Genomic DNA, 26,758 nt, shown 5'->3' with positions numbered 1-26,758 from the left:
CTGATTACATCATCTTCACATCTCTACTGCTCCCGCCTACTTTCTGTACTCGACTGAAGAAGCCTACTGTGTAGGCGAAGCGTTTCGAAATAAAGTTGCCTAAATGTTGCCTATGTATCTTATTTATCAACCTGTCGGTATTGTGTACCATTTGATAATCACTGCTTCACCTAGTTATTAGCTCGATCGCTAGTGCACTCGGCTCACACACACTAAGGTCCAGGGGTCGATCCCCGGTACGGCTGGAAAACAGGACGTGTTTCCATAAGACACCTGCTGTCCATGTTCACCCATCAGTAAAATGGGTACCTGGATGTTAGTCGACTGGTGTGGGTCGCATCCTGGGATAAAACTGACCTAATTTGCCCGAAATGTTCTACATAACAAGGGACTTTCTAGAAATATAGTATGTCACTGATGTCAGCTAGACTTGTATACTTTGTACATGTACTTGTAAAAATAAAGATATTGTATTTATTAATATTAATACTATGTATGAAATAATATTCATTAAGATATAATGGTTCACCAGATATAATGGTTCACCAGATGGGTTCTGATAAAGAACCATTTAGACCTGTCATCCATTGTACTACCACACACAACATGACCTGCGGTTCTACAATAAACTATTAACTTAACTGAGATGAGGTGCTAAGTAAACTAGCCACTCGGACGGCAAAAAATATATATCTGGATTCATTTGCATAGTAAAATAAGTGTTGAGTTGCTCGTGATGGACCAGCATCATGTGTGTGTGTGTGTGTATATATGTATATGTATATATATATATATATATATATATATATATATATATATATATATATATATATATATATATATATATATATATATATATATATATATATATATATATATATATATATATATATTCGTGCCGAATAGCTATAATTGGTCAGTTAGCAAGAACTCATTTAAAATTAAGTCCTTGCTAAAATTTTCCCTTATACGTGTAAAGATACGAAATTATTTCATACACAAATTTTCGCTTTCCTTATTCGGCGAGAAGAGCGTTGCTATTTAAGCCAAAATCGCAAGTTTTACCTATTCGGCACACACACACACACACACACACACACACATACATATACATTATATATATATATATATATATATATATATATATATATATATATATATATATATATATATATATATATATATATATATATATATATAATGTATATGTATGTGTGTGTGTGTGTGTGTGTTATCTGGTAGTTTTATCATTGTCACCATCATAGCCACCATATTATCATTGTCACCATCATCACCATCATAGCCACCATATTATCATTGTCACCATCATCACCATCATAGCCACCATATTATCATTGTCACCACCATTACCATCATACCCACCATATTATCATTGTCACCACCATTACCATCATAGCCACCATATTATCATTGTCACCATCATCACCATCATAGCCACCATATCATTGTCACCACCATCACCATCATAGCCACCATATCATTGTCACCACCATCACCATCATAGCCACCATATCATTGTCACCACCATCACCATCATAGCCACCATATTATCATTGTCACCACCATCACCATCATAGCCACCATATTATCATTGTCACCACCATCACCATCATAGCCACCATATCATTGTCACCACCATCACCATCATAGCCACCATATCATTGTCACCACCATCACCATCATAGCCACCATATTATCATTGTCACCATCATCACCATCATAGCCACCATCTTATCATTATCACCATCATCACCCTCATAGCCACCATATTATCATTGTCACCATCATAGCCACCATATTATCATTGTCACCACCATCACCATCATAGCCACCATATTATCATTGTCACCACCATCACCATCATAGCCACCATATTATCATTGTCACCACCATCACCATCATAGCCACCATATCATTGTCACCATCATCACCATTATAGCCACCATATTATCAGTCACCACCATCACCATCATAACCACCATATTGTCAAAATTATCACCATTACTATCTCTGCCACGTTTATGAATTAATTATTACAGAGGCTGAAGGAGAATTACGAGAAAAAGGATTTATTAGAAGAATCGTAGTAGACAAGAGAAAGTTTACAAATATTAACAGCAACAAGTGTGAAGAACTGTGGTAACTAGGACAGTTATTATTGACACGTTTCACCAGCTAGTTGTGTATGGAGGAGGATAAAGTGTGGAAAAAGACATGTGTACAACTCAGGATATTTATTAGAGGAAACGTTTCGCCACGAGTAGCTTCTTTAGGACTGAAGAAACCACTCGTGGCGAAATGTGTACTCTTAATAAATGTCCTGAACTGTACCGAAGTGTCTTTTTTCACATCTTGTCGGTGTCACTATGCCATTTATCGGGACTGATAAAGCCATTGGTTATTGGAAACGTTTCCTTAATAATATGGCCTGGTTACGGTGTGGTGTGTCTGTTACGTAGGAAGGTGAGGGAAGAGAAGGAACCAGACTGTTAGCAATTTATAAATTACGGATTGAGGCCGATATACACCAACTGAACTTCGATGACGCCTGATTACATTGGTATTGTAACGAGTAATGTACTTACATAAAATTCATTATGGCGTCTCTCGTGTATCACTCCGCGGCCGCTGCATACCCCCTGCACTCGAAATTTCTCGAAGGGTCAAATTCAGCATCACATTTTAATACACAATTATTATATTCAAATTTACATATGCTGAATTTAGGGAAATTCAGAAATATCCAGGCTCACCTATTATTGCAGAGACCAACGGCGTCACAAACAGCTTGCTTTTGCGCCATTTTGCTAGGTCAAGGGCTCTTGATCCAACGAATTGAAGCTATCCGTCTTCGAATTATTGAATCTGATTTACCCTCCTTTACCCAAGCACTGTATGATATTTGCTGGTTTAGCGCTTCCCACATGAATGCAATAATCTTGCGTCAGAATTTCACATAGAATGTTAGGACGAAATGCAGATTTCTCTCCAAAAGGGGTTAAAAGCTCCTACATTTATTTTACAAGCAGAGAGATGTTATCGCACTTTCAACACATTTCAGAAGTACTCTTTGTCTCTCTCTTGTGTTTATTTCCATCAAAAATCATACTTTTGGACGGCATACGTGAGGTCTTTTATTGTTCTTGACATCGAAATGAAGCCGAAGGGTTGTGTGTGTTTCTCACTCTGAATGTCCCATATGTGCAGAACAAATTAAAACTGGTGAAAAAAGTTTGATAATCAGAAAACATAAATTCGTGCATATCAGGTTATGCATATCCGCAGGCCCTCCAGACAGTAGTATCTCCTGATAGCCAAACTGATTGCAAGTGATGCTTGTCTGCAGGCCTCCCCTGAAATACCTCCTGGCAATCAGACGAACTGATTGAGTGGAAGCACAAAGTAGCATGCCCAGGACCTCTCATCAAAATCAAACATTGACTGTGGCTATGTGTGTGTTTATCACCTAGATTTGATCGTTTATGCGAGTGTGGCACGCTACAGGCTGCAGCAGGTGTGATGCAGCCTGTACGGCTTGACACAGACACATTCTTTCGCACCTGTCTTTTTTTTTTTTTTGCTGTATACCCTGTATAGCCCTTGTGGCTTAGCGCTTCTTTTTGATAATAATAATAATAATAATAATTTGCTGCATACATTACACTGCTGTTTTAGGTCTGGTTCGCCCGAACCGTTTGTTAAAGACTAAATCACCGATCCTTTGATTTTTATTTAATTAAATCACTGAACCGTTTGTTAAATGCTACTTAAATTACTGAACCGTTTGTTAAATACTCTTACATCAAACCACGGAGCGGGTGGGGCTTGAACCCATGCCGAGTGAGTCGTAAAACTCCAGGGCAGTGCGTGAACCACTGGATCAGCAATCGTGCTACTACTGTTATTACATTATCCATCTGTTTATCTACTTCTTACTAATATTTAAGTCAGTAGAATTTAGTCTCGAGTTAAAGGGGAAAATGAGTGGTAAGAGGATGGAAACTGGAGGAAGAGCGGAATAAATAAAACAGTCTGAGAGCAAATAAAGAATATACAAATGAAGGAGATCATTGTTGCTATCCAGCCAAGATTGTTCTGAGCATTTACAAAATTCACGAGTGAAATGTGTAGACAGCGTAGGGTACAACAGAAGTGTAAATATGTGCCTATATACACAGACTGGGCAGATCATTAACTAACAGCATCGATCAGGCCAACAACCAGGTCTGGTCTGGGACCGGGTCAAGGGGGCGGTGACCTCCGGAAGCGACTCCAGTAAGCAGACTAAGACAGGTCTTCCCTACAGATATCCTCTAGTTTGCATGATTCTGAGATTACTGCCCTATGATAAATCCTTGTGTTGGTGATGATTGTTTACCTGTAAATAATGATAAACTGAGAAACATGTAACCTAACGGCAACAATTAATAAATTCATTCCTAATTTACCTCAGGCTACAGACATTATGATCATTAAGGTGTTAAGTACTATATGGATATCCTACCTACTTGGGGCAACGACCACACTTTATATCCGAATTTATCATGATTCATTTAAATTACTAAACTGATTCAAGAATGATCGTCCTAGCTAGTAGATTCATCACAGATCGGGCAGACAGCAGACAGGACTCCCACTGGTACGTTGGACGAAGGGCCTCAATTTTCATAAAATATAACTGGGTATTGTGTCTTATTAACATAAAATATCTTAGTAAGATATTTGTATCTTTCAAGGTAGCTTTGAACTGCATCTGTAATTATTGATTCGATCAACTTCTCACAATTGAGGGTACTGTACTTGGTCTATAATTTCAAATTAAGGACCCATCTCCTGCCATTTTCCACTTTGGTACAATACCCGCTTGTATTGATCTGATGAAGAGAGGCTGATGGTTTGTTAAGGTCCTTATATTCTTTTAGAGACCTTGGCTAACAGCTCGTCAGGGCCTCAAACTTGTCCCTACTGTATAAAGAACGAAATAGTGAAAGCATTAATCCACTTCTTACAGACAGTCAAAAAACTGGGCAACATCTAAACACGTAAAATGTAAGTCTAGTATCTGAGCAAAAGTAAAGGAAAAGAAGACAACAGTTCCAGCAGCCTCAGTGACAACACAACCCTGAACAAACACAATAAGTGACAACACTAAGACAACAGTTCCAGCAAGCCTCAATGACACATCCCTGAACAAACACAATAAGTAACAACACTAAGACAACAGTTCCAGCAAGCCTCAGTGACACAGCCCTGAACAAACACAATAAGTAACAACACTAAGACAGCAGTTCCAGCAAGCCTCAGTGACAACACATCCCTGAACAAACACAGTAGGAGTGGCAACACACTTCAACTTGTACAAATATCAAGAGGAAAAGAAACCTCCAAATACAGTACACGTATCCTCAGGAAGAGGAAACTCGTGACCCCAACAACATCTCTCTTAACTGATATTGCTTTCCCAGGCAGTCTGATATAGTATTTTTATGCTCTCCAATACTTTGTTATTCAGTTAATGTTTTCTTAAACCATACTAAATGAATTTATAACGAAGCTTAAATATCCAGATGAAGCCTATTGCAATTTTTGTAATTCCATCTACCCCCACACATACCATCAATAAAACGTTTGTAATTGCAAATATACAGGGTCAAAAGCCATCAACAAACAACAGAATGCCTTTCATCAGTGGACTTCTCACAGAGTCAAATGCAGAGTTTGCGGTTTTCACAGTGCAAAGGATCACTTTGACAACGAAATATAGATCCCAGGATACAACTTATTCAGATACGACAGAAAGAAGAGGCAACAAGTGGTGGTGGGCGGGAAGGCTATATGTCAGAGCCGCTCATATGCTCTGAACTACCAAACACCACAAATGATGTTGAAGTTTTGGCAGTAAAGATTGGAAACCAAAACTTTGTCATTGTGGTTGTATACAAGCCGCCTGATACAACTTCTCAACAATTCAAGGAACAACTCTGAAAATTGTCTACTGTCTGGAAAGTCTCCTACTCACACACTCCAACTCTTCACACATTTCTACTCTTACCCATTCACATCCCTTCCAGCAGCGATGTATGACTCGTATAGGTTTAGCGTTACAATGTGATTATTATTAGTCTCAATGGCAGGTTTCAGTTGTAACTTACAGCTAGGCTTGAAATTATAATGTATTACAAGAACCCCAATGGAAATACTTTCTCTGACCTTATGATAATTGTACTGTGTACCTGTACCTAAATAAACTTACTTAGGCTGCCTACTCTCAACGTGAGTCCTAGGCTCTTCCCCGGGGTTCCAGCTGACCCCCTCTGTCCTAGGCTCTTCCCCGGGGTTCCAGCTGACCCCCTCTGTCCTAGGCTCTTCCCCGGGGTTCCAGCTGACCCCCTCTGTCCTAGGCTCTTCCCCGGGGTTCCAGCTGACCCCCTCTGTCCTAGGCTCTTCCCCGGGGTTCCAGCTGACCCCCTCTGTCCTAGGCTCTTCCCCGGGGTTCCAGCTGACCCCCTCTGTCCTAGGCTCTTCCCCGGGGTTCCAGCTGACCCCCTCTGTCCTAGGCTCTTCCCCGGGGTTCCAGCTGACCCCCTCTGTCCTAGGCTCTTCCCCGGGGTTCCAGCTGACCCCCTCTGTCCTAGGCTCTTCCCCGGGGTTCCAGCTGACCCCCTCTGTCCTAGGCTCTTCCCCGGGGTTCCAGCTGACCCCCTCTGTCCTAGGCTCTTCCCCGGGGTTCCAGCTGACCCCCTCTGTCCTAGGCTCTTCCCCGGGGTTCCAGCTGACCCCCTCTGTCCTAGGCTCTTCCCCGGGGTTCCAGCTGACCCCCTCTGTCCTAGGCTCTTCCCCGGAGTTCCAGCTGACTCCCTCTGTCCTAGGCTCTTCCCCGGGGTTCCAGCTGACCCCCTCTGTCCTAGGCTCTTCCCCGGGGTTCCAGCTGACCCCTCTGTCCTAGGTTCTTCCCCGGGGATCCAGCTGACCCCCACTGTCATAGGCTCTTCCCCGGGGTTCCAGCTGACCCCCACTCCTAGGCTCTTCCCCGGGGTTCCAGCTGACCCCCTCTGTCCTAGGCTCTTCCCCGGGGTTCCAGCTGACCCCCTCTGTCCTAGGCTCTTCCCCGGGGTTCCAGCTGACCCCCACTGTCCTAGGCTCTTCCCTGGGGTTCCAGCTGACCCCCTCTGTCCTAGGCTTTTTCCCGGGGTTCCAGCTGACCCCTCTGTCCTAGGCTCTTCCCCGGGGTTCCAGCTGACCCCCTCTGTCCTAGGTTCTTCCCCGGGGTTCCAGCTGACCCCCTCTATCCTAGGCTCTTCCCCGGGGTTCCAGCTGACCCCCTCTGTCCTAGGCTCTTCCTCGGGGTTCCAGCTGACCCCCTCTGTCCTAGGCTCTTCCCCGGGGTTCCAGCTGACCCCCTCTGTCCTAGGCTCTTCCTCGGGGTTCCAGCTGACCCCCTCTGTCCTAGGCTCTTCCTCGGGGTTCCAGCTGACCCCTTCTGTCCTAGGCACTTCCTCGGGGTTCCAGCTGACCCCCTCTGTCCTAGGCTCTTCCCCAGGGTTCCAGCTGACCCCCTCTGCCCTAGGCTTTTCCCTGGGATTCCAGCTGACCCCCTCTGCCCTAGGCTTTTCCCCGGGGTTCCAGCTGACCCCCTCTGTCCTAGGCTCTTCCCCGAGGTTCCAGCTGATCCCCTCTGTCCTAGGCTCTTTCCCGGGGTTCCAGCTGACCCCTCTGTCCTAGGCTCTTCCCCGGGGTTCCAGCTGACCCCCTCTGTCCTAGGCTCTTCCCCGGGGTTCAAGCTGACCCCTATGTCCTAGGCTCTTCCTCGGGGTTCCAGCTGACCCCCTCTGTCCTAGGCTCTTCCCCAGGGTTCCAGCTGACCCCCTCTGTCCTAGGCTTTTCCCCGGGGTTCCAGCTGACCCCCTCTGTCCTCGGCTCTTCTCCGAGGTTCCAGCTGACCCCCTCTGTCCTCGGCTCTTCTCCGAGGTTCCAGCTGACCCCCTCTGTCCTACGCTCTTCCCCGGGGTTCCAGCTGACCCCTCTGTCCTAGGCTCTTCCCCGGGGTTCCAGGTGACTCCCTCTGTCCTAGGCTCTTCCCCGGGGTTCCAGCTGACCCCCTCTGTCCTCGGCTCTTTCCCGAGGTTCCAGCTGACCCCTCTGTCCTAGGCTCTTCCCCGGGGTTCCAGCTGACCCCCTCTGTTCTAGGCTCTTCCCCGGGGTTCCAGCTGACCCCTCTGTCCTCTGCTCTTCCTCGAGGTTCCAGCTGACCCCTCTGTCCTAGGCTCTTCCCCGAGGTTCCAGCTGACCCCCTGTCCTACGCTCTTCCCCGGGGTTCCAGCTGACCCCCTCTGCCCTAGGCTTTTCCCCGGGGTTCCAGCTGACCCCCTGGGCTCCACTCAACTAGTTTGGTTGTCTTCACTGTCCTACAGCAACTCTACATACTGATGCCTACAGCACCAGTATTAATATTCACAATATAAAGTTGAATTTGCATCTAATGATTCCAGCAGCAGTAGCAGAAGCAGCAGTAGCAGCAGCAGCAGCAGCAGCAGTAGCAGCAGCAGCAGTAGCAGCAGCAGTAGCAGCAGCAGCAGCAGCAGCAGCAGCAGCAGCAGCAGCAGCAGTAGCAGCAGCAGCAGCAGCAGTAGCAGCAGCAGCAGCAGCAGCAGCAGCAGCAGCAGCAGCAGCAGCAGCAGTAGTAGTAGTAGCAGCAGCAGCAGCAGCAGCAGCAGCAGCAGTAGCAGTAGCAGCAGCAGCAGCAGCAGAGAGTTTGAGTAATGATGTATCACCACCACCGCCACCGCCGCCGCCACCAGCAGCAGCAGTAGCAGCAGCAGCAGAGAGTTTGAGTAATGATGTATCACCACCACCGCCACCGCCGCCACCACCAGCAGCAGCAGCAGTAGCAGCAGCAGCAGCAGCAGCAGTAGCAGCAGCAGCAGCAGCAGCAGTAGCAGTAGCAGCAGCAGCAGCAGCAGCAGCAGCAGAGAGTTTGAGTAATGATGTATCACCACCACCGCCACCGCCGCCACCACCAGCAGCAGCAGCAGTAGCAGCAGCAGCAGCAGCAGCAGTAGCAGCAGCAGCAGCAGCAGCAGCAGTAGCAGCAGCAGCAGCAGCAGTAGCATCAGCAGCAGTAGCAGCAGCAGCAGCAGCAGCAGCAGCAGCAGCAGTAGCAGGAGCAGCAGCAGCAGCAGCAGCAGTAGTAGCAGCAGTAGTAGCAGCAGCAGCAGCAGCAGCAGCAGCAGTAGCAGCAGCAGCAGCAGCAGCAGTAGCAGCAGCAGCAGCAGCAGCAGCAGTAGTAGTAGTAGTAGCAGCAGCAGCAGCAGCAGCAGCAGCAGCAGCAGCAGCAGCAGTAGCAGCAGCAGCAGTAGCAGCAGCAGCAGCAGCAGCAGCAGCAGCAGCAGCAGCAGCAGCAGTAGCAGCAGCAGCAGCAGCAGCAGCAGCAGCAGCAGCAGTAGTAGTAGCAGCAGCAGCAGCATCAGTAGCAGCAGCAGCAGTAGCAGCAGCAGCAGCAGCAGCAGCAGCAGCAGCAGCAGCAGCAGTAGTAGTAGTAGTAGCAGCAGCAGCAGCAGCAGCAGCAGCAGAGAGTTTGAGTAATGATATATCACCACCACCGCCACCGCCGCCACCACCACCACCACCACCACCAGCAGCAGCAGCAGCAGCAGCAGCAGCAGCAGCAGCAGCAGTAGCAGCAGCAGCAGCAGCAGCAGCAGTAGCAGCATCAGCAGTAGCAGCAGCAGCAGCAGCCGTAGTAGCAGCAGCAGCAGCAGCAGCAGTAGCAGCAGCAGCAGTAGTAGCAGCAGCAGCAGCAGTAGCAGCAGCAGCAGCAGTAGCAGCAGCAGCAGCAGTAGCAGCAGCAGCAGCAGCAGCAGCAGCAGCAGCAACAGCAGCAGCAGCAGCAGCAGCAGCAGTAGTGGTGGTATAATAGTTATACTAGTAGTAGTTGTTATATCTGGAGTGTGTTTCGGGGGATCAACGCCCCCGCGGCCCTGTCCACGACCAGGCCTCCCGGTGGATCAGGGCCTGATCAACGAGGCTGTTACTGCTGGCCGCACGCAATCCAACGTACGAACCACAGCCCGGCTGATCCGGCACCGTCTTTAGGTATCTGTCCAGCTCCCTCTTGAAGACAAGCAGGGGTCTTCCCGTAATGCCCCTTACTGCTGGTGGGAGGCTGTTGAACAGTCTTGAACCCTGGACACTTATTGTGTTTTCTCTTAGTGTACCAGTGACGCCCCTACTTTTCACTGGGGGTTTGTTGCATCACCTGCCAAGTCTTTTGCTTTCGTATGGAGTGATTGCTGTGTGCATATTAGGGACCAGTCCCTCCAAAATCTTCCAGGTGTAGATTATGATATATCTCTCTCGCCTGCGCTCTAGTGAGTACAAGTCAAGTGCTTCCAGGCGCTCCCAGTAGTTAAGGTGTTTGATGGAACTTATACGTGCAGTAAAGGTTCTCTGTATATTCTCTAGTTCTGCAATTTCACCTTCCTTGAATGTGGATGTTAATGTACAGCAGTATTCCAGCCTAGAGAGAACAAGTGATTTAAAAAGGATCATCATTGGCTTAGCATCTCTTATCTTGAATGTTCTCACTATCCATCCTATCAGTTTCCCAGCAGATGTGATAGTGGCATTGTTGTGGTCCTTGAAGGTGACGTCTTCAGACATTACCACACCCAGGTCCTTCACATTACTTTTCCGCTCTATTGTGTGATTGGAGTTTGTAGTATACTCAGTTCTAGTTATTATTTCCTCCAGTTTTCCATAACGGATAAACGATAACTATAAATGACATGACTGGTGTAAATTTGTATATAAATGTTTATTGATGCAGGAAATAAGGAGCTGAGTGAGAGGCTGCCTCAGTTACATGACATTTTAACAAGGTTAACAACTGCTGTCGTGTCCTTAACGCGTCCTTGATGCTGGCCGAGGAGTCTTGATTTAAGAAAGTTGAGCTCTGTTCCTTGTCCTCGAATTAAATCAGATTTCCTCCCATTCTTCAGGTATTGCGTGATTCATACTGATTTAGCGCTTCCCAGTACTAATAATAATCTTACACATTATAGACAATCAGCGCCAATAATAGTTATAAATGTATATGTTATGTACACAAATATATGTTGTTTAGAATTAATATTTACAGGTGGTGCTGTAGAGTTTTGATGGAGGTGAGGGGCTCTTGATCCAAGGGATTGGACCTGTGCTCCCCCCATTCTTGGATCGAACCTGAATCTCCCCTTTATACCAGGCGCTGTATGACCCCCTGCGGTTTTAGCGCCCCCCATGGCAAATAATTCCAGTCTGAATTAGAAACAAAAAACAAAAGTGAACAATGACAACACTGCCAGACAGAACTGGTTTTCCCAGGAAGACGTAACCAGTATAAACCAGACGTTACTGACTATACTGGGAAAAACTTTTACCCTCCCCCTACCCTCCCCCTCTCTCTCTCTCTTACCCTCCCCTATCCTCCCCCTCTCATACACTCCCCACCCCCCTCTCTTACACACTCCTCCCCACCCCCTCTCTTACACTCCTCTCCCCTCCCTCTAACACTCCCCTCCCCTCCCTCCTTTCCTTCATCTCTCTTACCCTCCCATCCCTCCCTGCATCTATCCCTCCCTCCGCCTCTTTCTCCCCTCCATTCTTTCCTTCCATCCCTACTATCCCTCCGACATTTCCCTCCCCACTCTCCCTCCCTCCTCTTTTCCTCGTCTCACTCTCCCCCTCTTTTTCCCCTCCTTCCCTCCCGTCCTACGTCTTCCCCTCCCTCCCTCCCGTCTTCTCTTTATCACTGATCCTCCAGTCCCTCCCTCCCACCCCCCCTTCACCCACAACAAACTCTATGACCTCTCCATTCTCACGTAGATCCTGTGGGGAACGCATTTCTTTTCCCTAATAAGCCCCTCCCTTTAATAAACCCTTCCTCAAGGGCAGTGCCAAGGGAAGCCTTACACTCAATTTTTTTTCAGTCACCCAAAATAGTAATAACATTGCTTTACAATATGTTTCTAGCTCCCTTTCCTACCAGAAAACCACCTCTAAAACCCCCCTTACCTCGTGGAAATTCTGGCACCTCACCTGCTCTTCTCTTTAACACCTCTCTCTAAGAACCCCCCTCCCTAAAACTCCTTCATTTAGTATATCTGGAGAGGGTTTCGGGGGTCAACGCCCCCGCGGCCCGGGCTGTGACCAGGCATGGTGGATCAGGGCCTGGCCGCACGTAATCCAACGTACGAACCACAGCCCGGTTGGTTAGTTTCTGACTTCAGGTGCCTGTCAAGTGCCTGCTTGAAAACAGCCAGGGGTCTATTGGTAATCCCCTTATGTATGCTGGGAAGCAGTTGAACAGTCTTGGGCCCCTGACACGCATTGTGTTGTCTCTTATCGTGACACCCCTGCTTTTCACTGGGGGGGATGTTGCATTGTCTGCCGAGTTTTTTGCTTTCATAGGGAATGATTTTCGCGTGCATGTTCGGTACTAGTCTCTCTAGGATTTTCCAAGCGTATATAATCATGTATCTCTCTAGCCTGCATTCTATGGGGTACAGGTTGAGAAACTTCAAGAGTTCTCAGTAACTGAGGTATTGTATCGCAGTTGTGTGCCGTGAAGGTTCTCTGTACACTTTCTAGGTCAGCAATTTCACCTGCCTTGAAAGGTGCTGTTAGTGTGCAGCAATACTCCAGCCTGAAGAGTGTCATCATGGGCTTGGCATCCCTAGTTTTGAAGGTTCTCATTATCCATCCTGTCATTTTTCTAGCAGATGCAATTGATAACATGTTATGGTCTTTGAAGGTGAGATCCTCTGACATGATCACTCCCAGGTCTTTTACATTAGTTTTTCACTCTATGGTGGCGTTGGAATTTGTTTTATACTCCGATATAGTTTTAATTTCCTCACGTTTACTGCTGTATAGCCCTTGTGGCTTAGCGCTTCTTTTTGATTATAATAATAATCCTCACGTTTACCATATCGGACTAATTGAAATTTCTCATCATTGAACTTCATATTGTTTTCTGAGGCCCATTTAAAGATTTGGTTGATGTCCGCCTGGAGTCTTGTAGTGTCTTCAATGGAGGACACTGTCATGCAAATTCAGGTGTCATCTGCAAAGGAAGACACGGTGCTGTGGCTTATATCCTTGTCTATGTCAGATATGAGGATGAGGAACAGCATGGGAGCGAGTACTGTGCCTTGTGGAATAGCTTTTCATCGTAGCTGCCTCAGACTTTACTCTGTTTACTACTACTATTTGTGTTCTATTTGTTAGGAAATTATACATCCAGCTACCAACTTTTCGTGTTATTCCTTTACCACACATTTTGTGTGCTATTACACCATGGTCACACTTGTCAAAGCCTTTTTCAAAGTCTGCGTATACTACATCTGCGTTTTGTTTGTCTTCTAGAGCATCCAGGACCTTGTCATAGTGGTCCAGTAGTTGGGACAGACAGGAGAGACCTACTCTAAACCCATGCTGCCCTGGGTTGTGTAATTGATGGGTATCGAGATGGGTGGTGATCTTACTTCTTAGAACCCTTTCAGAGATTTTTATGATATGGGATGTTAGCACTATCGGCCTGTAGTTCTTTGCTACCTTTAATACACTCTTCCTTAATAACCCCTTACCTTTAATAAACCCCCTCTTATGTACCCTTCTCCTTAATAAATTTCTCTTCAAATGCCTTAATTTAAATTCCTCTCCTTAAATCTCTCCCTTAAAATTCCTCCCTAAAATTTCCATGTCACACATCGTATTTTCCCCCTGAATTCCATTCAATGGAAGGAGAGTGCCTCAGCTTTGTGGGTCATACAGAGCCTGAGGAATAGAGGTTAACTGGGTTTGTTCCGAGGAAGGGAAGGGTAGCTAGTTGGTGGCCTGCATCGAGGCCACCAACTTGATGGGTAAAGGTGCAAAATTTTAACCATGGTGTAAATTCCACTTATTCCAGTCTCCAGTATTCACTTGAGTGGGACTGAAAAATGGGGCGGGGGCAATGACCTCCGGAACACCTCCAGGTAGGTAGCGACACATGTCTTATTCATCAGCTTGTTGGTATTATATACCATTAACCCCCCAAACGTCTATTACTGTAAACGTTGGGGAGGGATGTTAACCTGGAAATGTTTATTAATTAACAAGATACATGTTTGTGCAGCAGGTAAGATGACTCGTGTGGACCCATCACTGATGAGTCCCACAGGGGAGGTGATAGGCGAACACAAGCCCCAGGAACATCCTCAACCTCAGCCATCAAACACTAAGTCCCTCCAACTCCACTCTGATAGCATTGACTTGGAAGACAGATACGAAGGTAAGACTGCATACCAGATAGTTTAAATATACTTTAAGCAGCATAAAACCTTAACCTCCTTAAGGAGCTTTCGAACCCCTAGCAAGCCAGGCCTAAAACTAGCAGGCCAGTGTCTGAGAGTAAAATTTTAGGACTGGTTTGGCAAGGACTCGCTCTCGTCTAGCGAGTTATTTTCAGTTGTGTCATTACCTTTATTTCACAACATTTGACCAACTTTGGGGCTTTATCATGGCCGTTTGCGAGTGGTGATGGTCCACTATGGATAGTTGTTGTGACTCAGTTGGTAGCAACCTCTGCTCACATACCCAGACACTGGTGTTTAATCCCTGAATTAGTGGAGATAATAGGCATGTTGCCATACATATGTTGTCCCTGTTCACCTAGCAGTAAGTAGGTACCTGGGTGTTAGTCGACTGTTGTGGGTTATATCTAAGGGAAGAGGATTAAAGGACCCCAATGGAAATAAGCCAGACAGTCTGATAACATAGCTTTATTGGGTTATTCTGGGTTACTAAATCACTGGGTTAATCTGAACAAAATATTTTTCTTCATTAAGCCAAACTATAGGTCAAACTCTATGAAATAAAGTGTTTCTTGCATAGAGAATCTGAGCTGCCACTTGTTGGGTTATGCATAACATATTTATGGATTAAAATTGGATTAATAAATTTAAGTTGGATAAATTCAGATTTAGAAAGGATATTGGAAAGTACTACACTGATTTAGCAGTAGTTATAGATGAGTTACTCAATGAAACGAAAAAATAGGTTAAACATACCTAATTTAAAAAGGACCTGCCTGTGCCAGTAGGCCTACAGCACTCCTCCAATTTTATGTTCTTTTTAATCACAGGGGGATGCTGGCAGGTGCGGTACACACTAGCCATCCTGGCCCTGGTGGGTATTGCTCTCATGTACGCTATGCGGGTAGTACTTTCCATCGCAATTGTGGCTATGGCAGGTTCCCAGGAACACCATGGTAATGTCACCCACGAGGCCTCCAACATGTGCCCAGCCTCCAACCAACTCGCTGACACCAACACCTCTGGCATCACAAAACAAACTAAAATAGTGAGTTTCAACTCCTTATTTTTTTAACTAGTCTTTACAACTTTCAGGAATAAATGTGATAAAAAAAATTATTCAGATTGGGGGGTGGGGGGGAACCACTGGACGAATTGTGTGTCTGTAATCTTTTACCTACCATCCCCAGGATGGGTATATTGTGACTCACTATAAGATGCACATAGGGGTGAGTTACCCATATGTGCACTTTTTCTGAGTCATTGCTTCAGTTAGACTTCTTTGCAGGTGGGAGAGTTTGACTGGGATGAATCCATCCAAGGAGTGATCCTGGGATCCTTCTTCTGGGGATACTGCTGCACCAACATCCTGGGTGGACGGGCAGCTGAGTATATGGGAGGAAAGTTGGTGTTTGGCTCGGGCATCGTACTGTCTGCCCTCCTCACTGTTCTTACTCCATTGAGTGCCAGGTTCTCTACTGAGCTCTTAATTGCTGTCAGAGTCATCATTGGCATTGTACAGGTGAGACAAAGAATGAATATTAAAGAATAAAAAAGGTACAGTTCCATGACTGGAACAGTACACAAATAACCTGCACATGGGAGACTGAAACTTATGACAGCATTTCACTCCATCTGGGACCATTAACAAGTCAGACCAAAATGTTGTCCGAAATTTCAGTCTTCTATGTGAGGTTTATTTGTGGAATGAACGTTAGTATGAAGGGAAGGGGGAAGGGGGGGGAGTTTATGGAATATGCTGATGTATCCAAATAAGCACCTAAATATACCCCATTTCCAGTAATTTAAATTTTTCTAAGCCATCATTACACTTATCATCATAATCTACTATAGATCTCATCACTGTCAAGCACTATTTATAAGTTAGGTTCAGTTCAAGAGGATGACAAGTCTAATATTATCCGTAGACTAAAGAGTTCCTTGTCAATGTCAAGGAATTTTCCTTGAGGAATGCACTGCCTCTGAACCTTCAAGAAAATGTAGCTACAGTATGGCATGATAAGAAGGGCTAACCTGGGGTATACCTGGAGAGAGTTCCGGGGGCCAACGCCCCCACGACCTGTCTGTGACCAGGCCTCATGGTGGATCAGGGCCCAATCAACCAGGCTGTTACTGCTGGCTGCATGTAATCCAACGTACAAACCACAGTCTGGCTGGTCAGGTACTGACTTTGGGTGCTTGTCCAGTGCCAGCTTGAAGACAGCCAGGGGTCTATTGGTAATCCCCCTGATGTATGCTGGGAGGCAGTTGAACAGTCTTGGGCCCCTGACACTGTGTTGTCTCTTATCATGCTAGTGACACCCCTGCTTTTCACTGGGGGGATGTTGCATCGTCTGCGGAGTCTTTTGCTTTCATAGGGAGTGATTTTCGTATGCAAGTTCGGTACTAGTCCCTCTAGGATTTTCCAAGTGTATATAATCATGTATCTCTCCTGCCTGCATTCTATGGAGTACAGGTTGAGGAACTTAAAGCATTCCCAGTAATTAAGGTGGTTTATCGCAGTTATGTGCGCCGTGAAGGTTCACTACATTTTCTAGGTCAGCAATTTCACCTGCCTTGAAAGATGCTGTTAGTGTGCAGCAATATTCCAGCCTAGATAGAACAAGCGACCTGAAGAGTGTCATCATGGGCTTGGCATCCCTAGTTTTGAAGGTTCTCATTATCCATCCTGTCATTTTTCTAGCAGATGCGATTGATACAATGTTATGGTCTTTGAAGGTGAGATACTCTGACGTGATCACTCCCAGGTCTTTGACATTAGTTTTTCACTCTATTGTGTGGTTGGAATTTGTTTTATACTCCGATGAAGTTTTAATTTCCTCACGTTTTCCATATCGGAGTACAGTAATTGAAATTTCTCATCATTGAAATTTGTGTGTTTTAACTTAAGAGGTAATTCAATCACAGAAGTAATACTAGTGTCTTTTAATTTAAATAGTTTTTGCTTCAAGCTCCAGTAGCCTGGTACACATGTGCTGATAGAAAATTCCATATCCATAGTTTTGTTCAGGGATGCTTTAGAGATTGTGAGATGGTTAATTAATTGGGTTTAAAGCCTACATAGACTGCACAAGGTTACAGTACTTAAGGCTGCATGTTATCTGTACACAACCAATCAAGGATACTTGGTCTCTAAATCAGAGATTAAAGTAAACTCTCAGAACACATCCCTTGAGACAAATACACCTCTTGATATACATGATCCTGTGTAGAAAGAGTAGTTATTGCAGTGCAAGATCATCACATTCTCCTAAACATATTCAGTCCTGGGTTCAATTCTATAGAATGCCTTCCTAGCTTTAGTAAATACATTGTCAGTCAGTTTATGTGGGTACCAGAGGTTAGGAGCTTTTTCAGAAATTAGGATAGCATAATGCATAAAGTCAGTTCTGCAAACATGCTAGACCCAAAGGTGGTCATGTTGAAGGCTCAAATTAAAGAATTGTTTGATCACTTGTGTTTGATAATTTTACAATTGTTGCTTCTGTAGTGATGGTTTATCTGGAGTATACCTGGAGAGGGTTTCGGGGATCAATGCCCCCGCAGCATCCCATTTTTGATTCCTTTGTTTATATGCTGTATCTTCCATTACATTATTCCTCATGTTAGGTTTGCACATACAGTACTGTACTCTCCTACTGTTTATGTGGTTTTACCATTTATGGTAAATGGATGGTATACTATGTTCTTCTACAGCAACTTTGAATTATACCTTTCATACCACCACCACATTATCTTTAATTACCATACTTTATATCTTAGTGTCTGCATAATATTCATACTAAATATTAATATCAGACAGTACATTTTTAGTGCTTCTCATCCTCTTGCAATGTTCATAGACCTTGCTTCAAGACCATACAACAGCATTACTGCTACTGTACTCGTGATGCTTTTTCCCTTTATGGCACTGTTGATAAACTTCTTTAGTTCTAGATTCCTGTAGCTTACTGTCTATTGTATATTTTATGATTTACCTCATCTTTCATAAACCCATCTGGTGATAAATCTGTTTAGACTGCCTCCAATTTACAGTACATAAATACTGTACATTCATTTCCTTCCTTATCGTTTCTTTTATTCTGGCTTCCAATATTTCATTCACTATAACACTATTCTTATCACCTTGTGCTATAAATGATTTCAGTTGATTAGAAGATTTTTAACATGGGTGGTGATCATGGATTCATTGCATTGTGTTAGCCTTTGCTGGTGTAAAGGCATTTCTCATGTGTAGAGTTGTAGTGAGTGTCCTCCACTAACCAGGGGGAAAGTTTACTTCCACTGGGATGGAGCCAACTGGGCTAGCTAGGTATGTATATCAGTCTGGGTACCATGCTTCTCAGAGAGGGTGGTCGGGCATTTGGCACAAGTATGGTGCCAAGCTAACAGTATTTTCTCATATTATTATTATTATTATTATTATTATAAGTGGAGCACCTTGTTTTGACTAAAATAGTTGTACATACCAAATTTCTGTGATTCACAAGTCAAAATGCTTTTGTAGTATTCTTGCATATCAGTTAAACAATATAAAGCCTAAAACTCATATAAAGAAATAGTTTTTTAGTGACTGCATAAAATTCTGCAACTATACTTTGTGTAAAGCAATATATGCCATCAGGCTCTTACATTTCATATAATTAGTTTATATGTACACTGTAGGGAGTGGTGTTCCCAGCCATTAACTCCATGCTGGCCACCTGGGTCACTCCCACAGAGAGAAGCAGGTACAACACCATCATCTTCTCAGGTTAGTCTGCATCATCCAATCACATGTGAATAGAGAAATGTGTGTCTGGTGCACATATCCAAAGATACAAAAATGTGATGATTTATGTTTAAATAGAATGGAAATGTGCTATGGTAAGCTAGTGGATGCTTAATAAAGAGCACATAGCACCAGTAAGCCAGTGGTTGCTTAAAGTGTTAAGCAGAAACCTTTCTCACTTCATTTCCCCACCAGAGAACCCATTTTTCCTCATTTTTCATTTATTAAACATTAACTTTGTTTTTCTTGGCATTTGTTTGTCAGGAAACAGTAAAGCATTTTATGATCCAGTCACTGATTCAGCAACCACTGTCATGCCAGTGCTGAGAATCAGTAATTAGCATTCTACTTTTCTGATAGGGGAATTTTTAACATTGCTGCAAGCCAGTAGAGAAACTCTGTCATCTTTAAAGTAACTAGTCAAAGAGCCCTAACTAGCTCTTACCCAAGTGGAGTGAAAAGTCAAGTTGTGTATCAGTGTAATTCTAGACCTAGGAGAGTGACTTTCCTTATCACAATAAAAAATTGTAAAAAAAAAAAAAAAAAAAAAAAAAAAAAAGATACAGCAAAAGTAACAGGAGGAAAAAGGTCTTAGAATAGGCCAATCTATAACATTCAAGAAGCATATTTAAATCCCTTTATTATTTCAATGACCAAATGCTAATGGGGTAATATACAGTATTGGTGTTAACATATTTGTATTTTTATTTCTGTGGTAGAGGGATGAAGCAGGATGGTTTCTCTGGAGGAATGATGAAGTGAGGTCATTTCTTGTAAGGGGGGATGCAGTGAGGTAGGTGTTTTTGGGGAAGTAAGAAGGTATGAAAGATATTTGTGTGGCAGAAGAGAGAACCACAGGAAATTAAATTAAATCAAATCATTGTTGAGTGAGGCCACAATGTCATATTGTGCCTTGGATTTCTGGGTAACATTTTAGTCACAAACTCCTGTAACAGTGTATGTAGTTTTGAAAGATTTTGGCCTGACATGCATCACTTAATTTGTGGCTTTCTTTTGTGCTTACTGATGTTTTATTACATGTAAACTTTATACATTATTTGTAATGCATCAAGAAATAAAAATTGTATGGTATTGTATATTGTAAAAATAAATACTAGTCAGTAAAAATAATTGTTACAAATAAAGTACACTGATTTTGATGTATTAATTTTTCCTTGTGTGAAGGTACCAATTCTTTTGCTAACAAAACTTACAGGAATTTTGCTCTTGATATGAGAAAAGAATATACTGTATCATTATTAAGGTTCCAAGATCCATTCTACACCTGTTAACATTGAATCTTTCAGGTTTCCCACTGGGCACCGTGATTTGTTTGCCTGTGGGTGGTTGGTTGTGTTCATCGGGTTTCTTGGATGGCTGGCCATCGCCCTTCTACCTGTTCGGTGGGCTGGGTCTTATATGGGGTGTCGCTTGGTTCCTGTTGATACATGACCGGCCTGAGCATCATCCCAGGATCTCTAACAAGGAGTTGGCTCAAATTCAGTCATGTGAAAAAGACATTAAGAGAGCAGAGGTATATATAATGATCTAGTATATATTACTCATATTTGGTAGGGTGTGCAAAAGAAGAAAATTAAAGGTGAATACAGGAAAGAGTAAGGTTATGAGGATAACAAAAAGATTAGGTGATGAAAGATTGAATATCAGATTGGAGGGAGAGAGTATGGAGGAGGTGAACGTATTCAGATATTTGGGAGTGGACGTGTCAGCGGATGGGTCTATGAAAGATGAGGTGAATCATAGAATTGATGAGGGAAAAAGAGTGAGTGGTGCACTTAGGAGTCTGTGGAGACAAAGAACTTTGTCCTTGGAGGCAAAGAGGGGAATGTATGAGAGTATAGTTTTACCAACGCTCTTATATGGGTGTGAAGCGTGGGTGATGAATGTTGCAGCGAGGAGAAGGCTGGAGGCAGTGGAGATGTCATGTCTGAGGGCAATGTGTGGTGTGAATATAATGCAGAGAATTCGTAGTTTGGAAGTTAGGAGGAGGTGCGGGATTACCAAAACTGTTGTCCAGAGGGCTGAGGAAGGGTTGTTGAGGTGGTTCGGACATGTAGAGAGAATGGAGCGAAACAGAATGACTTCAAGAGTGTATCAGTCTGTAGTGGAAGGAAGGCGGGGTAGGGGTCGGCCTAGGAAGGGTTGGAGGGAGGGGGTAAAGGAGGTTTTGTGTGCGAGGGGCTTGGACTTCCAGCAGGCATGCGTGAGCGTGTTTGATAGGAGTGAATGGAGACAAATGGTTTTTAATACTTGACGTGCTGTTGGAGTGTGAGCAAAGTAACATTTATGAAGGGATTCAGGGAAACCGGCAGGCCGGACTTGAGTCCTGGAGATGGGAAGTACAGTGCCTGCACTCTGAAGGAGGGGTGTTAATGTTGCAGTTTAAAAACTGTAGTGTAAAGCACCCTTCTGGCAAGACAGTGATGGAGTGAATGATGGTGAAAGTTTTTCTTTTTCGGGCCACCCTGCCTTGGTGGGAATCGGCCGGTGTGATAATAAATAAAAAAATAATATATATATATATATATATATATATATATATATATATATATATATATATATATATATATATATATATATATATATATATATATATATATATATATACTAGATCATTATTGAATAAAAAGGCATAATACCGTGACTAGAACAGTATACAGATAACCTGCACATAGGAGAAAGAAACTTATGATGACATTTTAATCTGACTTGAATCATTAATTAGTCCAGGGGTGGGGAATCTTTTCATGTTGGAAGGCCACATTAAAATTGGCTATAATCTAATAAGGCTGCATGCAAGAAATTTTGATTAGAGATATGTACTGCAAAATGTAGGTTATTTTGTAAACTGTTAATTATTATATAATAACTTCAAGAAAAATAACTCATTCAGAAGGCTGCACTTAATCCTCTAGAAGGCTGCAGGTTCCCCACCCCTGAACTAGTCCAAGTCAGACCAAAGTCATAGGTTTTTTTCTCCTATGTGCAGGTTATTTGTGTATAGATCATTATTTACATCCTGTAAAGAATTAAGAAATGTATTCATTATGGTATTAAGATAACATGTAATGGAAACTCATTTAACTGTATGATTGAAGAAATAAATATTTTTTCTTTACACAGTACAGTACAGCAGAACCTTGGTTTTCGTTTGCCCTGGTTTTCGTCGAATTCAGTTTTCGACTACTTTTTTCATGAAAATATTGTCCCAGTTTTCGTTCATCCCCTCGGTTTTCATCCCTCATACGGAATGTGACTGTCTGCCCGCGCCCACACAAAGCATTCCACGCACGCATTCTGAGTCAGTCTGGCTTTGTTTCTCGTTGAGTGAACATTACCCTGCACATTCATACGAAACACTTTTTAATAATACATTTTTTTGTGCTTGTTTATTGAGTGTGACTGCTAAATAAGCCACCATGGGACCAAAGAAAGTTCCAGGTGCTAGCCCTTTGATAAAGGAGGTGAGAAACATGATAGAATTCAAGAAAGAACTCGTAGCAAAGTATGAAAGTGGAATGGGTTGCAAAGTTTTGTGGAGAAATATCACTACCACCCTCTACAAAGGTAGAGAGGGTTGTAGTGGTGGTGGTTGAGGGTGGTGGTGATGGTGGTAGTGGTTGGGATGGCAGTAGTGATGGTAGTAGAGATAACCTCTCCCTCTCCCCTCCTTGCTGTTTTCCTACACCAACAAGAGTGTGTGTGAGTGTGTGTGGGTGTGTGGAACGGATTAATTGGATTTACATTATTTCTTATGGGAAATATTGCTTCAGTTTTCATTATACGTATTTGGTTTTTGTCAGACTCTCTGGAATGAATTAAAGACGAAAACCTAGGTTCCACTGTAATTACATTGAACAGCATTTATTTACAGTACAAAAATTTTGGCCTAAAGAAGTATCTGTGGTGCAAAGTATGTATTTTTATACAATTCTTTTAATAATGATGTCAGTTAATTGAATGTATGTGCACAGGTTGTGGCCATACCATGGAAGGATATTGCACTCTCGCTGCCTTTCTGGGGACTGATGGCTGGATCACTAGGCTATGACTTTGGCTTCTACACCCTCCTCACTGAGCTGCCAACCTACCTCAAGAACATCCAGCACTTTGATATGAGCCAGGTCAGTTCATTCATGTTATTTATTATTATATTCATGGGGCTGTCCAAAGTTTATAGGGGGTCATACAAGCACCTTGAGAATGGGAGGTAATCAGGTTCAATCCAAAGGAGGATAGCTTCAATTCCTTAGATCAAGATCCTTTCACCAGCATCAAGGCACCTTTCTTGAAGGGTCAGATTAGTTCAGAGTGGTGAAGGAATTCAAATGTCAGATGTGTTGATCTAGGGCTATATGCAGTAATTTGGGATCAGGGCAAGGAGAGGTTAAGTACAGTATTCTAAAATATAAATAGGAAAGCAATAAAATTTATACAATACTTCAAAAGGAGTGCCAATTAATGGTGATGAAGGGCTTTTGATATAAGGAATTGAAGCGACCCTTCCTTTCCTCTGCTTAAACTTAATTACCTCCCGTTACCCTAGCACTGTTTGACCCCAACACTTCCCCACGAGTATAATAATGATAAAGTAATACAAGTATTAAGCAAGGTGGAATGATTATGAAATTACTTAATAGATAATATTATTTTATTTAATAAAAATATAAGAGCTATAGCCATTGGGTCATACAGCATTTTAACCCTTTCAGGGTCCCCAGGCCCTCTCCCAGACTTGCTCTCAGGGTCGCCCAAATTTAAAAAAAAAAAATATTTTTTCTTGTGAAAAGATAGAGAATCTTTTCCCGATCATAATGACACCAAAAGTATGAAATTTGATGGAAAACTTACGGAATTATGCTCTCGCTAAGTTAGCGGTCTCGACGATGTTTACGCATCGGCGATTTTGCCCACTTTGAGCCCTATTTTCGGCCAATTGCACTGTACTAGTTGACAAAAATCATAACTATTTTGCTAGAACTCCATTTTTTCTATCGAATGAGTACAAGAAACCACCCATTTACCGATTTAAACTATCCAATACAGTGGTCAGAATTTAGCAATTTTGCCAATTTCACACAAATTTCAAAAGATGCCAATTTCCAAATAGGGTCCAGAATAAACAAGAAAGACATTCCTGGCACTAAAATAACATTTCCTCTGTTCATTAGTCACATCCCCACGCTCTTCTTACATTCTTTTGCTTTCTACTTTGAATTTTTATTCTCACAAAAAATAGAAGATTTACTGTTATGCAGACTACTGCATTAGTGTAGAAATGTTATAAATAATATCGACGCACTTCTAAAAGAATGTTAGACTCACCAGTTGACGTGTATTGGACGCTTAGCATGATTTGTTTACTTTTGAACTTTGGTAAAAATCACATTTCTGCTAAATTGAGCTCAATTTCAAGGTACTTTTCATTGTAAAACCAGTCAAAATCATCTTAATTTCTGTAATATGTCTTCCATTCTATAAAATGAGACCAGGAAAACTAGAATACAACAATAAATACCATACGAAAATACAGTGCAAGTCGCTGTTTTAATTCAAAAACACGGTCAAAGTTTTTTTTTCTCATTACGCACTGTGTGCTCCAGGATTTTTTTTATACTGTGCACACTGACCACATAGACCCATTCTTTCATATGTAGGCCTACCAGCTTTCTCTCACTATATTTGAGGGCACTAGAATTTATGCGTACTAGTACGTCAAAAAAACCCTGGTGCGTAAGCCACACTAGTACGTCCGAAACCCTGAAAGGGTTAAATAGTGCATGATTTTTATCACTTGATAACTCCAGGTATTATATGAAACTGAGAGAAAATAAATCTGTTTCTTCATATAATTTGCTTCTACTTTGAACTTCTATCCCATCAGTGGCAGAAAGGCATCTCCTTGAACGAAATAAAGTAAAAAAAAGTTGCACGTTGTTTTAAGGCATTGTTTACCAAAATTCAGATGTTTAGTAGTAAGTCCTTCCTTTTTTAATGGAGTCAGGATGAACAAGGTACAATGCACTAGGAAATTTCATTTAGGAGCAAGAAATGTTTATGATCATGGCAATATACTCACCATTACTGGCCACCTATTTCACCTATTAGTATGTTCATTTGAGGGTTTACTCGTAAACTTTTGTATATACAGCACTGCATGCTGCATATGTCAACAGTAAAATAAAATATACTCACCTACAAGATTGTGCTGTATATTTCATAGTAACTCTCTTCTGTCACTGCAGAATGGGTTGATGTCATCACTGCCATTCCTAGTAATGTGGCTGTGGGGTTATGTCTGGGGCTCATTAATGGACAGACTCACTGCAGCCAGTCTCCTCCCACTCCTGAGTATTCGTAGACTTTCCATGGCATTGGGTAAGTATACTAATGTTTAAGCATTTATGTACTTAAATTTATTTGCAGGCAATTTGCAGGTATTGTATTAACAATTTCTCCTTTTTTTTTTTTTTTTTTACTTTTCCTATTCAGACCTTAAACATGTTAGACCCAGTTTATGTATTTGAAAAGTATGTGAATATGATTACAGGAAAAAACTTTAAATTTTTTACACATAACTTTTATTTATATTTGGACTGCTACACTAATTGTAAGAGGATATAACTGCAGAAAATCATGCATATGTGTTTCTTTTTGTAATGCTGAAGAAATTAAATACTTTTCCAGAACTGAAGAAATCAAATACTTTTCCAGAATTTTTTATTATTTTAATGTTGCACTGAGATTTAAAATCAAACCTGCAATCAAAAATATGTAATGAAGGCAATTAATACATATTAAAGCAAGTATTTATTCTGCAGCAATGTATGGTCCAATGATTGGTTTGGTGGTGATGTGTTTCGTCAACTGCAATACGGTTCTGGCCATGGTGGTATTGTGCATGGCAGTAGGAATCAGTGGGAGTGCCAACTGTGGATTCCTTTGTTCACACCAAGAGCTTGCTCCTAACTTTGCTGGAACACTATTGGGCTTTACCAACACACTCGGATCTTTTGCTGGCATCCTGGCACCCATGATCACTGGCAGCATCACTGAAGGAAATGTGAGTAATATTGAATAAGGTTTCACTTTTTCAAGAACATTTCATTTTACATGTTATATAAGCTAATGCAACTCCACGGGAAAGTAGGAGGCGGTGGAGATGTCCTGTCTAAGGGCAATGTGTGGTGTAAATATTATGCAGAGAATTCGGAGTGTGGAAATGTGGAGAAGGTGTGGAGTTAATAAAAGTATTAGTCAGAGGGCTGAAGAGGGGTTGTTGAGGTGGTTTGGTCATTTAGAGAGAATGGATCAAAGTAGAATGACATGGAGAGCATATAAATCTGTAGGGGAAGGAAGGCAGGGTAGGGGTCGTCCTCAAAAAGGTTGGAAGGAGGGGGTAAAGGAGGTTTTATGGGCAAGGGGCTTGGACTTCCAGCAAGCATGCGTGAGCATGTTAAATAGGAGTGAATGGAGACGAATGGTATTTGGGACCTGAAGAGCCGTTGGAATGTGAGCAGGGTAATATTTAGTGAAGGGATTCAGGGAAACTGGTTATTTTTATATAGCCAGACTTGAGTACTGGAAATGA

At 42.9% G+C, this 26,758-nt stretch overlaps 2 protein-coding genes across 7 annotated transcripts in view; one reads left to right on the top strand and one right to left on the bottom strand.

The window, feature by feature from the left end:
* LOC128697433 (sialin) overlaps positions 1-26,758 on the top strand; it is a 65,724-nt gene that overhangs the window by 29,853 nt on the left and 9,113 nt on the right. The window contains exons 2-9 of one of the 2 annotated variants that reach the window (XM_053789090.2): positions 14,177-14,332; positions 15,185-15,402; positions 15,643-15,876; positions 19,041-19,128; positions 20,454-20,680; positions 23,142-23,291; positions 25,413-25,545; positions 25,989-26,230. In XM_053789090.2, coding sequence (XP_053645065.1) covers positions 14,185-14,332; positions 15,185-15,402; positions 15,643-15,876; positions 19,041-19,128; positions 20,454-20,680; positions 23,142-23,291; positions 25,413-25,545; positions 25,989-26,230 — 1,440 coding nt within the window. In that variant the 5' untranslated portion in view covers positions 14,177-14,184. The remainder of the gene's footprint in view (positions 1-14,176; positions 14,333-15,184; positions 15,403-15,642; positions 15,877-19,040; positions 19,129-20,453; positions 20,681-23,141; positions 23,292-25,412; positions 25,546-25,988; positions 26,231-26,758) is intronic. The other variant, XM_053789091.2, reaches the window with a different exon arrangement.
* The window catches only part of LOC128697434 (uncharacterized), a 70,489-nt gene continuing 69,604 nt past the window's right edge, over positions 25,874-26,758 (bottom strand). For all 5 annotated transcript variants that reach the window (XR_011393151.1, XR_011393152.1, XM_053789093.2 and 2 more), the window contains one exon: positions 25,874-26,219. The gene's annotated coding sequence lies outside the window, so the exon portion shown is untranslated. The remainder of the gene's footprint in view (positions 26,220-26,758) is intronic.

The sequence above is a fragment of the Cherax quadricarinatus genome, chromosome 44 (genome assembly GCF_038502225.1).
Source record: "Cherax quadricarinatus isolate ZL_2023a chromosome 44, ASM3850222v1, whole genome shotgun sequence".
NCBI classification, from domain to species: Eukaryota; Metazoa; Arthropoda; class Malacostraca; order Decapoda; family Parastacidae; genus Cherax; species Cherax quadricarinatus.
This window is presented reverse-complemented; position numbering and strand designations above follow the sequence as displayed.